A 15,593-nucleotide genomic window follows, 5' to 3' on the forward strand; every position below is an offset into this window, starting at 1 on the left:
AAAGTAATGTAATATTAATTTCTAATAAAATATAATTTAAATTACTTCCAATCAATTATTTAGTCACATTCAATAAGTTTTATTACATATTAAAAAGTACATTTATTACATTAGGTGGGAACGTCAGAAAAATAATTCTAATGTAATATATTCTAAATTATTTCATTTATTTCCTTTTACCGTTAAAATAAATCAAAAGCTCTTTTTTGCACAGAGAGACAAAGTATGCCCTTCATCTCCCTGGGTTCATCCATTTATTTGCAGCACAAAATGTGTCACTGCACACAACACGTTTCGGCCTTTGATCATCTTTGTGGAGTAGTGTGTTGGTAGTTCTCCCACCGAAATACAATTTAAAATGAGATGTAAAGACATAGAAGACAGACAATTAAGTAAGAATTACAGGTATGCGCTACCGAACTTGCCTTGAGACCAGAAATAATACTAATTTGTGGAGATTATAAGGGTATCCAGTCACCAAAAATATATACTACCAAAGAATGTCCTTTGAATGGAAGGCTCAAATTATGCAGTACTATAATTAGACTTTTGCATGTGCTCCATTTAATTCATACATGACAAAATAAACACAATGATAAACCTGGCTTCACCTACTACTTTTAGCCACATAAACAAAATACAATAGATGTATTTTAGGTTGTGATATTGATTACATCCAAAATAGTAATGAATATAATTACGAAACTGTTTTCAGATCATGTGCCCCTTTTTTTTAATGTTGAACTGGCTTTAGTACAAAATCAAATACTTAGATGGGCAATTGGAAAGGGATTATGAAAGGACAGAGTAATGTAGAGATATATGAGCAGAAGTATTAGATTTATTTGAGAATGGGTCAACAAATATTTGTATTGCGTGGGATAACAGCAATGCATTTTTCAAAGGCGAAACAATTAGATATATATCATATAAATCAAAACAAAAAACTCAATAAATGAAACACTGTTCTTGACTTAGAGAATAATAATGATGTTGCTGTGTGAAAATTGTGTTAAGAAGGGAAATGGTATTAGCACATAAAATGAGTGACAAAAATATACAAATAGGATTTCGATCATGTTTGACAAGCAGAACTAAGTAAACAGACCACAGAATTCATTAAGTTGTTCCAGACAAATTATTCTCAAATATATAGAGAATTGTGAAGGGTCTGTTGAGGAAATTATCTCATATTGTAACATTGCATAATTATAACAAAACTGACATTAGAAGAAGTGAATGAGTTTAGAATACCCATTGTCCTAATTGAAATAATTGAAGAAAGAGAATATATTAGCTAATGGGAAAGCCACTGGAGAAGGCTTTTTACCAGCTGAATTTTATAAAACATTTAATTTATTAGCAGCATATTTGTTAGAATTATGCAGAAGGTTGGAGAGGTAGTTCCCATCTTATGGGAATAAATAAATGTAATAGTATTCTTTAAAAAGGAAAATCCAAACTAGAGAAAGATTCATAGCAACCCATGTAGTCTCTGCACATTCTTTGCAGCTGATACTTTCTGCCTTTAATGCAACCCATATCTTCTCTGTTCACTCCTTGCTACCCCTATTCTCTTTGGTCTCTCCTTCCGGACCCCATTTTTCTGCCCTCAGACTGTCATCAATATTCTCCATGAGCAATTCTTTTAATTGCATGATTTTGACGCATTGAAAGCAATTCTTTAATTCTCTCTCAGGGGATCTCCTGAAATCATAAGCACTGAACAGTCCCGCTCACGTGTGGCTATCCCAGAGCACTTCTTTAAAATATATATTTTTAAGTGTATGTGTTCACCTTGCTTCAGGAAGGCCAGGATTAACACTTAATGTATTAAATCGTTTTGCAACCTATAAACGAGGGTATATTGGCCAGTAGCTTTAATTTACATAAAAAAGGGTTAATATATAATTTTAAGAAACAGGAAAATTACCAAGAGTTGAGTAATGAATCCCACTCACAAACCTTTTTTCAAAGGAAAATGGCGAAGAAGGAAGAAGACAATGTAGAGTTTTTGTCTGCAGTTCTGCACATATGAAAAGTGACTCTGCTCATGTAAGGGCTTACAACCCACCAATATCCCATCATGCTTAGCAGGTGGCAGTTACTTCAGTTCGTTTTTACTGGGCAGATGCTAGTATAACTAAGGAAGCAGAATATTAATCTTTTTTTCCACCAGGGAGGAGGGTGGGTTGCTTATATATATTTGGTGCAGGGATTCTGCTTAGAAACAGAACTATGACTTGGACTTCAGAACATCAGTACACAGGAACTGAGTAACCATACCTCAACAGTACCTATTAACCCCGATCCAGACTATCTTATAGTGCACGAAATGTTCCATCTGTATCCCAGCAAAACATCAAAATAACAAAAATATGTGCAGCATATTTGTCGCATAAATGTGTAGCACAAAAACAAGCATACTTTTGGAAAGCAAAATCAGCCTACAACGTGGAGTTGGGCTACGTAAGGGAGGAAACACAGTGGGCCTATAGCAAATATACGACATATGCTCCAGGATCACTGCATTTGAGTGGGAAAATTCAGAGCTTGCAATTTCAATGGAGATTACCCTGAGAGAGAACTAGGATTACAGGAAAGAAACCATCCCTTCTCTTTGACACTATCTGCAAGATATAGCCTGACTGCATTTTCCCAGCTGCTTGTAAATTTCTTGAGATTTTATCCTTCAAGCCCGCCTCGTGCAAACAGTACCTGAAAACAAAATGGAGTGTATTTTGATACTAAAATGACAAAAATACAATCAGTAGGATCAGAGTTCTTCATTTTTTATGTTCTTAGTGAAAACAAATGCCTAAAAAAATCAGAGCGCCAACAGTGGACATATAGTCCAGCAAGACTTGGTCAAAGTCGAAAGTTAAGGCCAACCATGATGGAGTGCATTTCGGATACAAGAAACGGATTGGTCCTGGACTGTCAGTGCTTACCTTCAGATGTAAACAAATTCTTGAAGAAAATGTTCTGAGAAGGTAAAGTTCAGCGTGCCAAAGTTGCTGGCGTTGTTCAGGGAGGGAGCTTTGTCGTGGACGACCTGGGTTGAAGCCATGGTGAAGATTTCTATGTTCGGATTAGTCACTGAAATGGAAGTCAGAAATCGACAGCGGGACTGGGCAGAGGACTGTAGCTGAAGACAGTTTCAGTAGGTTGGATACCTCTTTGGCGAAGGACTGATGAAACAGATTTACTGTGGAGAAGAACATAGTGGGAGAAGCTGCAAAGTAAATCCCACCGGTGATGCACATTGGGCATAAAGGCTAGAAGGGTATTTCTGTTCTCCTCCTGGTTCACAGAACACTTCTGAGCCAAAATTTGTCAAAAGTTCTCAGTTTTGGAAATTGGCCGTCTGGGCACATATGGTACTCCTGGGAGTTCAGAACTAATTCACCCTGGGTCCAGGTGCGGGTCCAAGATGGTGGGAGCCTTTTATGTCCCTGTGGCTCTGAACAGGAGGCCAGCAAACTGGCCCTGGTAGTCATTTCTAGTACTCCTGGGTGTAGAAGAACTTGCAAGGCTCAGCAGCAATGCTGGTCCTTGAGGGTTCAAGGCAGGCTACAGGCAGCAAAAAGCCCTTCAAGGTACAGCAGTAGTCTGGCAGCATGCACTACATGTTACAGCAGCAGGAAGTCCTCTGAGAGTCCTTCCGGAGGTCCATTAGTGAACTGAAGAATGGATTTGAGAGTCCTATTTTATACCCTAGTGCCCTTCTTCTGGAAGGTGGGAGAATCCTCTAGAATGGTTTTTTAAGTGCATGGAATTTCCCAACTCTCTTGTCTTGGCCCCAACCTGGCTGCAGTGACTATACACGGTCTTTAGGCCCTTTGTGTGATGGCAGAGCCCAGGCTATTCAGGTGCAAGTGTGGCTGTGCTCAGCTCCACCCCCATCCTGCCAGCAGATGGCTTATTGAGGCACACCTATTCCTTCTATTGTGTGACTGTCTGAGAGGGAGTCACAAAGTATAACTGTCAATTACACTCAGTCATGTTACCTAAGACAAACTGCAGGCACAAAGGGCTGAGTGAAGGTAAATACCAACTTTATAAAAGTGGCATTTTCAAAATTGTAATGAAAAATCTGACTTTACCATTAAAGAGGGTCCATCATTACCATTTCATAGGTGCCAAACATGACAGATCCTCCTGCTCCCAATTAGGAATTACAGCCTATTAAATGTATTAAGGAATCCCTAATGTTACCCCATGAGAGTGGTATGTCTCACAGTAGTGAAAAACAAATTTAGGAGTTTTCACTACCAGTACATGTAAAATTTTAAACTACACAGAACCCTGCGAAATGGGCTACCTAGGGCCTACCTTATGACTATGTACACTGTGAAGGAAGATCAACTTAAAAATGCATTTGAGAAACTCAAAGACGTGGAAAATTGCTCAAGGCAAGAAAATCTCCACATCCGAGGCTTCAGCGAGGAAATTCTGGACACTAATCTGGAACCCTTTGGGATGGGAATGCTTTCCTTGCTAATACGGGATAACCAGCTCAAGATAATGGCAGATAGTATAAAATCTTCGAAACAAAAAAATATATTAAAACATTGATTTATTATATTAAAAACAAAAACATAATAGTATCAAATATTATGCAAATTATTCAAATCAATTAAATAATTACAAACCAGTAGTCCAATTAACCAATTAACAAATACAATAACTGCCCTTCAGTTTATAAGTATCTAGTAAATAATTTACAAGTAAAACAATTTATGACTGATATTCAATTTAACAGATTATTATTTAAAAAAGGTATTAATAAGCAATTAAAAATAAACATTAAAAAGTCCACCCATTTCCCTACAGACCCAACAATCCAACAATAAATAAAAAAAATTAAATTAAATAAAAAAACTTTACATTTATTACCAAATCAAAAATTATAAAAAATAATAACACACTGTTAACATTAAAAGAATAATAAAATATAACACAAAAACTAATAAAATGCAACAAAATAATTTCAAAATGATATTATATGCAACAATATTTAAAAAACAATAGAGAGTACCTGAAAATGAAAGTCTTACCTGCAATATTCTGCTCTGGAATATTTTTAACAACAAAATAGGGTTGACATAACATTTGTGTCAGTTGATATTTTTGAAACTAAACTATAATAATTTCACACACCAGAAAATTGCTTGCAGGGAATTTGCAAAGTAGATAAAGACAAGCGTGTAAAGTATTGGCTGCAGAAATTGTAGTGTAATCTCTTGAATTTGAAAAGCAGGCAAAATCTTGTTGTGCAAAGCTAAATGAATAGCAGGTATCGTGGTAATACAGTAGGTACTGTGGGGTATATGTGGTGCAAAGAGCATATGATTTGCTGAATGTATGCAGACAGGCTACGGCTTACTGGAAAAGCGCACACAAGATATAGCCTGCTGACATTTCTTCCTTCACACTGTCTTTCAACTGTATCCTCTCTTCATACTCCTTACAATGCACATCCCCCAACACTCCCTGGAAGCCATATCCACTCTGCACACTTTCTCATTCTCTCTCGTCCATATTCCCTGACATCTTTCCCTGCAATTGATATCTCTTTTGTACATTTCCCTCAGCCCTCTCCTCTCTGCAGATGCTCTGTAACTCTTGTCTTCTCATAAAACTTCCCTGCTACCCACATCTTGACTTGACTCTTCCTGCAGCACATGCCCTTCTGCGTACTTCTTCTAAGGCAAAATGCTCTCTCCGCAGACTGCTTGTATTCTGCTCTCACACCCTTCATCCAATGTGTATCCATCCTTCACACTACCTGTTGGTCCTGTCCACCACTCCTCGTGTTTCGCTCCCATGCCTTGACACCTGAGGAGCCCAACCTTCAGAGAAGGGTAATGACATGTCTTTCTCCACCTCATAGGACCCCATTGTAAGCAAGGGCTTGACCTGCCTGAGAAATGCTCTGTCTGGCGTCTCGAGTGTCTACACCAAGGCGCTGCTGGCTTACACCTTCACGCTGTCGGGTGACTCTGCCCTGCGGGCAACCCTGATGTCTGCGCTCAACAGTGTGGCCATCATCTCAGGTATGATGTCACGGTCTAGAAGTTGATTAATTTCATAACTTTTATAATGGATTTCCATTTCACAACAAGGGTGTTCTAATTCCCATTTATCAGTGCTTTGTAACCCATAATCCGAGGTCCTAGTGATATTTGCAGACATGCACAGCCCTTTGTCGTGTGGTTTATTGTCCCTGGAATCCCTTATTACTATGGTGGTGCTATATCGCACAATTTGTTTTTGTTTATTCTCTGTATAATGGAAGTATTTCTCTATGAATTCGGCTGCAGTGGGAGGTAATCTAAGATATCCTCTTTACTTAAAATACAATACATTGAACAATCACTTTCAAATGAATCGTGGTGGCACATGGTAGTCTGCAAAACACCATAAACAAATAAATGTCTTTATACATATGCATGCCATTTAAGTTTTGTCAATCACAGCAACTAAGTATTTATTACCAGTGGTCTAAACCTGGGATGAACCAAATCACCAAAAATCTCTCCCCCAGGTATTCTCCCAAAAATTGCAAATACATTTGAATCCACTCCTTAATCACATGTTCACTCAATTCCAAAAATTAACCACGTGCAAAAATCATATTATTAGCATGTGTATCAAAAAACATAAATGTAGTATATTTCTATAAAAATATGTATCATCAATACAAAAAGCCTATACATGCATCTGAAATGTCACAAAATATAATGAAGCTGAAGGAAAAGTTTTAATTAACAGACAAATGATTTAGTTATTATAAGCATTCACATCTGCCACAATACGTCACTGCACAGTTATGAATGTATTGTTCAGTGCATGCAGATTGTGAAGGAAAGATAGTTGACGCGTTTCGGTGGGTTGAACTTAAATTATCCACCTCCTTCAGGCTATCGTCTTTTTTATTCGTTTTAGCACAAATTGTCACATATCATATGGAGACAATCTAAAGCTAACAACACATGAGAAAAGGAATGATACATGAAGATATATATGCACCTTATTGCTGAACATTTTCAAACATTTCATAAACATAAAAATGTTCATTATATTTAATTCAATGGTACCTGTAGGTGATCACATACAGATTCGCTAAACCTGGGCTGTTAAATGTTGGTTACGTTTCAGTTCTACCGAAATGCATCAAACTTTGTGCCAACTTTTCTCACACAGCTTGCGCAGTCACAGCCTACCAGTAAGCAAAGCCACAGCTTTAAAACCCTTCATCAGGTGGAGTGCCAAAACCAATCATCACACCAATATCTCCATTTATTTCTCTAGATTATCTTTCTATTGAACATATCCATGTATGTGTTTATTTGCAGGATGAGCTTGTAATATATGAAATAGAAACACTTCACAAAGGACCAAGCAGTGGTATTGTGGATGGTACTTAGAGGGAAGGGATAGAAACAGTGAGTATATAGTAAGGTGCCTTTTGGGCACCTCTGTAGGGTTACTTTGCATCTGAGGTTTGCACATTAGAGATTTAGGTCTAGTTTGGGACCTTGTGCGTGGGGAAGGCTTGTAATTGCTAGCATTAGTGGCTCTCAGGATTGAAGAGATATTTATTGAGAGTGACCTTAAATCCATGCAAGGAGGTCTGGCTCTGGGGTCACCCGAGATTGTTCCAGTGTATGGGGTAAGTTCATGGAAGCAAGATGTAGTGCAGTGTAATCGGGGAGCATCTGAAGGCTACAGTTAGTTGCCCACATTGATTGAGCAGGCCAAGAGAAAATCAGCAAGACACATGCAGAGCAAGGTGTGAAGTGCCTCGAAAACAAAGATGAGTTGAGGTGACTGGGCCATAGAGAGGATACACAACTATGCGAAGTGTAACTGGCGGTGAGATGTGGGCTGGTGGCATGGGGCAGTACTTGTGTGGTAAAGCTGAGCCCTGCGTTGAGGGAGAAAAGTAGTATTGTGAGGTTCCTACAACAAGATAGTAAAAAAAATATTATAGACAATGTTTCAAAAACTCCTCTTTACACAGATTCTGCTTTGCTTCAACGTTCAACCTTTGTTCTCTTATGTGTGTTGTCCCTCACTGTGCATGCCCAGGTCTTGGTGTTTCATTGTCTGTTTTTGTTTTTTGCTGCCTTTGCCCCTGCTGGAGATGGATGTGTGAAACAGAACATTCCACTCTGGATCCTTCCCCAGTTCTGGGGTGATACTCAGACTTCAAATTGTAGGAATCTACCTCACTAAAAGTTACTCACTGTTATATGTTTGGATGCACTAACAGGAAAAACACATGGACTAGAAGCGACCATTTCCATTCAGACAGGACCCATATAGATGAACACACATACAGCCAGACAGCACACATAGGGTGAATGAATGTATTATTGACAGGAGATGAAGTAAAGCAAAACCTGAAGATCAAACTCATGTATGGTTAGTTGGAAGCGGATGGCAGAGGCAATAACGGGTGACTACTTATATTTACAGAGTGAGATGAGGGGAGAAGAGGAGTTGGTGTTTTAAACAATTAATGTATTAGCAGAAGACCAAACTGTAAGGAGAATGTACAAAGAAATGCGCTAAAAAGTAAAGAAGCACAGCAGCACTAGACTGCATCTTCTATTTCAGTTCAGCATTTAGAATCGGGTACCGACTTCAGAAGGCAGGAGTGTCCAGGTCTCACAATTAAGGAGGCAAGAGTGAGTATGAAAGGAAGATGCCGTGAAGAAGAGAAAGAGGGAGCAGTGGCGTAGCGAGGGCAGGGCCACAGGGGCGCTAACCCTGGTGCAAAAATCTTAGGAGTGCAACATTTGAAGAAAAAAAAACTTCAGCTTCAGGTCTGCCGAATCTTTTTTCTTTTCAAATTTTGCGCCCCGGTCCGGGTTAAGGGTGCAATACTTGCCTTGCCCCGGGCGCTGGCATCCCAAGCTACGTCCATGACAGGGAGACATTATGGAGAAGAAGGCGGAAGACTGAAAAATGTTTTGACAAATAAATTCATCATGCATTGGGATTACAACAATAACATTAGACTAAAGGCCCATTTGGAACATTGTATTATTAATTCCATGTTTCAAAGATGTTTACGAGATAAATATTGGAGCCTATTCACAAACTGCACTTTGTAATACATCTAGCAGTACTACAAAAGTACTACTAATGTACCACAAAATGCTATTCAGAAAGCTAAGTGCAGAGACCTTAGTCTCTGCCTCTCTTATGTTTTATTTGTGGAGGTCTCTGCCCCTGTTTCTGAGGTCTCTGCACACATAGGTGTACATTTTAGTGGCATATGTCGGAGGAACCTGAGGGAGTGGCTGGAAAATTGGAAATTCTTCTAAATGGAGGCAGGGAGGGGGTAGGGAAACACAACAGCTCACAGAAGGGTAAGCCCATTGAACCACACACCTCAGGAAACATTGTTAAAACAATATAATATATTTCAATTAAAAAAAATAATATATATATATATATATATATATATATATATATATATATATATATATATATATATATATATGTGTGTGTATATGTTTATATATATAGTGTTAAATGGTACAGTAGTCAATTTAACTTTTTCTTTCAAATTAAGTACTGATAATTATTATTATTTTTAATCAATGTGCTTAAACGATTAATTACAAATTGAAATTAAATAAACAAATATTGCAAAAAAATATTTCCTTACTAATAATTAAATATAAAACGATAGTAAGGATTTTTCGTATAATTCTAAGTAATATTGATTATGAATTACATTTATATATATTTATTTAAATATGTATAATACATTTAATGAACTAATGTTTATTATTAGTTTTCGATTAGCATTAACTAATTTGAGTTCATTTTCATTTTTAATGTACAATAAAATAGTGTTTTTAAACAAGTATTAAATATTACTTTTCCCTATACTCTACCAAAGGGAAACCTCTGCCCTGGTGGTGGATGCCTCTACCTATGTGTTAAACGTTAGTTGTTGTAACAATACATTTGTAAATCCCATTGTAGCAAGTTCCACTTGCTATTTTGTGGTTGGGGAGGCATGGTCATCTGCACCTAGTAGTAAAGTTTCCCTCGGAAATGGTAAATAGCAAACATTTGTTGAGTTACTACTAGGTAAGTTTACACATGTTTAAATCTACACACATACATTCTCCTCTGTGATTAGGGCCCAATACATTTAGCTCTTCAGAACACTACTGGTAGTTTATCTGTTTTTCACCTGCTCTTCTTCATCACTCACCCCAAACGTGCTCTAAAGCAGCAAGAAGAGTTTACGGAAGACTAATCAGCAGTGCTTAATTTGAGCAGGTGATTTCGGGTGCTCAGCAACTGACCTTAATTGTCAACACGGCCACTTATGCCAGCTGCCACATGGTCGCACTGCTTGTGCAATTTGGGGATGAGCACAACTGCAGTTGTTTATCAGTTCAATATACATAAAAAATGACTAATACCTGCTGCCCAAGCCAATCTTACAGCTTATGGGGCCTCGAATAGTCACACTTGTAAGAGTGTGATGGTTAATAGTTGTGTTGTTACAGGCACCGGCTGCACTGGCGGGTGAAAGGGTGGTGCAAGCTACAGTCCTGACCTCCTGACTAGGGCCCTGGTACTTATTTATTTATTTTGTTTCCAAATTAAGCAGTGCTACTAAGTATATGTCTCTGAGGTGGTTTGAAAGATGGGTGATCCTGGTTTTACACCAAAAGTGGCTCCGGGAGGAGATAGGGTTTCTTGAACAAACATCACAAGTTATAGATACAGAGCTAATAAGTGATCATTCTAATCGGATATAAGTGTATGAATTAGGCAAAAAGACTAGAAATTTGAAAATGTATGTTTAAGAAAATTAAAGATAAGAAGAACTACATCTTATTCCTGGAGTAGGAGACATTTCCCACTTGGTAAAGAGTGAAATGTACACCAGTTAGAAACTCATTAAAACAATTTTATTGGAAGGCTGAAAACTTCAAGTTCTTTTCACAAGACATGTATTCAGATTAAATAGTTGAATAGGTTGGGTGTACATTCTTCCCAGAAATATTCACTGTAGAATCAACTCACATTCCAATGCAAGTCCATCGGGGGTGTAGGCGGAACTCTTGTTCCTTTCGGAATACCAAAATTTAAACAAATTGCAGGTATTTTTCTGGGAAGATGGCAGCCCTAAGGGGGTGGGTGTTTTAAATGAACCCAGCAGGGGTGCTGCATATGTTCCAGCTGTTAGGAGACAGCTACTGATGTCCCTTTTGAAGAATGTCCAGAAAGACCTATCCATTATCCGCTCTCCAATAGGAAAATAATAGCCTCACAAACCTCTTCATCTTCAGCCTTTGTCCCTCCTATTTGGCATCACCTCTGGTAGTGGTCACACCCAGTGCTTAATTTGAGCAGGTGGTTTCCGGTGCTCGGCTCAGGCATTTAATTGTCAACACCACCAGTAATGATGGCTACCACATGGTGGTATTTTTTGTATGATTTAAAGGTGACTAGAACAACAGTTGTTTATTCATTCAATATACATTGAAAACAACCACTACCTGCTGCACAAGCCATTCTCATGGCTTTGGTGGCCTCAAACAGTCTGAATTCTGACACTTGTATCAGCGTGATGATTAGTATTTGTGTTGGTACTGTCATTGGAAGTGCTGGCGGGGGCAATGAGTAATGCAAGCTGTGGTGACCTCCTGATGAGGGCCCTGGCACCTATTTACTTTTTACAAATTAAGCACTGGTCACGCCTCTTGAATTCTTCTCCCTGCAGCCTTTGCTGGCTCACGCTCCCTCCCCTGTCCACCTCTGACCACCCTGACACACCTGTTTCTTATTTTCCTCTAGATGGTCAGATGCACTGGGCATATAGCAGTGTGCCCCCAGCATCTTCTGACTTCTGGGAAGGGCCCCTGTCTGTAGATGTCGAGACCACTGCTTACGTGCTTCTGGCTCTGACCTCGGTGCCCAGCGTGCCCGGTGCTGACATCGGCAAGGCCGCCCAGATCGTGATGTGGCTCTCTCGGCAACAGAATGCCTACGGGGGATTTGCCTCTACTCAGGTAACCTTTGTATTGAGCTCAGCATCTAGGAAATGTCAAAAATCTAATTGCTGTCCCTCTTGAGAGTGTTTCATCTTCTATTAGAACAGTAGAATGTTGAGCACTCCATTGCAGAAGCCCGCAGAGCAACATTCTAATGTTTTTTTTTCCGTTCACAGCTGCTGCTGTGAAAAAAGGCCTCTCGGAGCCCAAGGGGATATATATCCCCTCGGACTCGAGAGGCCGTTGTTTTATTTGTTAGAACATGTAGTAATGTTTTGTTTTTTTTTCTCTCACTCGGCCCTTGACCAGACGGCGACTCGGCTCACTCCAAGTCAGGTCGACTGCCTCATCAACCAACACTGCACCCCTGGCTGTTCGGAACACGTTTTCTACAGCATAGTTCTGCACGCCTAACCTGGAATAAAAGCCTAGTTACCCGGCGCTGCCTCTTCTGCCACGTGGGACCTGCACCTCACTGTGCCTGCCCTGTCTCAACCTCCCACATCGTGTTTTCCTACATGTTCCTACTACTGCTACGACAATGAGCAATCAGCAAGCCGATGGTGGAGCTGCTGCCGCGACCCCTGCACAGAACCAACCGCCTGCTCCTACTGGTCCCCCGGCCATGGTGCAGCCCCTCGTTGTTCCTGGTCCGGCTCCTGGTGCTGCCACAACCGCTGCTGCAGCCCCCCCCGGGCATGGCCTTGCAGCGCCGCTTCCTCCGTTCAGCGAACTAGCGGATCCACCCACGGCTGCGGCAAGATGGCGTCTGTGGATTGGAAGATTGGAGCACTATTTTATCGGCGTCCGTGAGACCGATGGCAAAGTCAAGCGCTCTTTGCTCATGTGTTATGGCGGAGATGAGCTATATGAACTCTTTGAGACATTGCCAGATCGGGGAGGAGAACAAGACTACGACGCCGCAGTACGGGCATTAAACCTCTACTTCGACCCCAGGGTGAACCCTGACTACGAATGGTTTAAGTTGCGCCAAGCCAGACAGGGAGAGACGGAGCCGATTGATTCTTTTTATGCCCGGTTACGGAAACTAGCTATTGCCTGCGAACTTCCAGACCAGCGCCTAGAGATTCGCGCACAACTAATCCAAGGGTGCCGGTCGGTACAACTCAGACGCCTCATCCTTAGGCAACCACGTATCTCTCTCGACGAGATCCTCGTCCTTGCGCGCTCGCATGAGCTCTCCAACGCCAGAGCTGACGAAATGCAAGCTGCTCTTGACCGACCCGGCGCCCCCGCCAAGACCCCTCATATCAAGGAGGAACAAGTAGACGCTATAAGGCGCCGGCCACAAACACAAAGGGGAGCCTCGCAAGCCACTTCCCGGAACCCCTGTGGGAACTGCGGCATGGAACACCCCGCAAGTGGAAGGTGCTTCGCGAGAGGAAAAGTATGCTCCAACTGCGGAAAAGTGAATCATTTTGCGAAAGTGTGTCGCAGCAGCGGGAACCGCCGTTTTAACTCGAGCGGAAGAAGCCCTACACAGGCGGTGCGGCAACTTTCCTTGGAAGATCCAGGCCCGTGCAGCGATGCCTCCAGATCAGCGTTCCGCGTCGATGACGATGATGATAATGTTTTCTTTGTCTCCTTCGTGGGGAGAGAAGGTTCTAGAAGACGCCCACCCCCGATGTGCGAGATCTCCATTGCTGGCTCTCCCGTGCAAGCACTCATTGACACTGGGGCATCAGTAAACGTGATGGACAGCACGCAATATGAGTTACTGTCTCCACGCCCACCACTGTCTCCTTCAAACGCAAAAATATACACTTACGACAGCGACGACCCGCTTCCCCTGAGGGGAGTAATCGAAGTGACAGCTGCTTGCAATGATCAACAAGTCAAGACCAAATTCCATGTTACCGGAGGCAGGCGTGGCACACTCCTGAGCTGCCACACGGCGGAAGATTTGCAACTAGTATTCTTCGCGCGACAAGTGCATGAACTGCACGCGGAAGCCATCTTGCGAGATTTCCCAACCCTTTTCAAAGGGCTCGGATGCTTAAAAGGAAGAAAGTTCAAACTACACGTTGACCCAACGGTCCGACCCACTGCCCTCAGACACAGACGAGTGCCGTTTCACCTGCGGAAGCAAGTGGAGGAGGAACTGCGCAAACTCGAAGAGTTGGGGGTAATTGAAAAAGTGTCGGGCCCGACGCCCTGGGTATCGCCGCTCGTGATCGCTCCTAAGCCGAAGCAGCCAGGCGCAATACGCCTGTGTGTGGACATGCGTCTTCCGAACAAAGCAGTGAAAAGGGAGAGGCATCTAACACCAACTATGGACGACATCGTGGCAGATCTCAACGGCGCTCGCTGGTTTTCCAAGCTGGACCTCAACGCCGGATATCACCAGCTTGAGCTTCACCCGGACAGTCGCAACATCACGACATTCTCCACCCATGTCGGACTCCGGAGGTACAAGCGGCTGAGCTTTGGGGTGTCGTCGGCGGCTGAAGTTTTCCAAAACGCCATCAGGGAGACTCTCTCAGGCTTGACAGGGGTCATAAACCTAAGCGATGACATCCTTGTCTTCTCCAAAACCTTGGAAGAGCACCACGTCCACCTCCGAGCCACGTTGCAACGCCTTGCCGATCACGGCCTCACTCTCCATAGAGAAAAATGTTCCTTCTACAAGGAATCAGTGGACTTCTTCGGGTATATCTTCTCCAGGGAGGGACTTCAGGTCGATCCGAAGAAAGCGGACGCCATCCGGGCAGCTCCCAAACCGATGTCAGCTACTGAGGTCAGAAGTTTCTTGGGGATGGCCACGTACTGTGGCCGTTTCATCCCTGGATTGGCATCCCTCTCCGAGCCATTACGCACCCTCACCAAATCGAACCAACCATGGGTGTGGACTGCCAAGGAAGACGAAGCCTTCGCGGCAATCAAAGCTGCGCTAATCGACGACAAAGTCATGGCATACTTCAGGCCACACCGGCGCACGGAAGTCGTTGTGGACGCGAGGCCCGTTGGGTTGGGGGCTGTCCTCATGCAGGAGACAGAAGCCCATGAATGGGTGCCGACAGCCTACGCTAGCAGAGCACTGACCGCGACGGAGATGCGGTACGCCCAAATTGAACGTGAAGCACTGGCCATCAAATGGGCGTGCCAGCATTTTCACCTCTACCTGTTTGGACACGAGTTCAAAGTAGTGTCTGACCACAAGCCCCTTGTGCCTCTGTTTGCAGGAACCGCTAGGCTTGCCCCACCCAGGATTGAGAGATGGGCTGTGCAACTCCAAACATACCGGTTCGAGGTCATCTATCGGCCTGGGGCCGACAATCCTGCGGACTTCCTATCAAGACACCCCGGCTCCTCAAATGCAGTCCAAACTAGAAGTGATGAAGACGACGTCGAGGAATACGTCCGAATGATCTCTCAAGACGCTTGCCCAGTGGCCCTGACGCTGGAAGACATCGGAAAGGCCACGGATGAAGACGAGTGCCTCATCAAAGTAAAAGCAACGCTGGGAGATAGAAACTGGAAAAAATTTCTGGATGGAGTCAGCGCTCTCACGCCCCAGGAACAGCTGGCAAG

At 42.3% G+C, this 15,593-nt stretch overlaps 1 protein-coding gene across 1 annotated transcript in view; it reads left to right on the forward strand.

Annotated features, from left to right (window-relative positions):
• Nucleotides 1-15,593, forward strand: part of LOC147706487 (alpha-2-macroglobulin-like protein 1) — a 287,367-nt gene that overhangs the window by 207,890 nt on the left and 63,884 nt on the right. The window contains exons 28-29 of the mRNA XM_086929620.1: nucleotides 5,897-6,059; nucleotides 11,845-12,059. Of these exons, the coding sequence (XP_086785746.1) occupies nucleotides 5,897-6,059; nucleotides 11,845-12,059 (378 nt within the window). The remainder of the gene's footprint in view (nucleotides 1-5,896; nucleotides 6,060-11,844; nucleotides 12,060-15,593) is intronic.

The sequence above is a fragment of the Lissotriton vulgaris genome, chromosome 7, assembly GCF_964263255.1.
Source record: "Lissotriton vulgaris chromosome 7, aLisVul1.2, whole genome shotgun sequence".
Lineage (NCBI taxonomy): Eukaryota > Metazoa > Chordata > Amphibia > Caudata > Salamandridae > Lissotriton > Lissotriton vulgaris.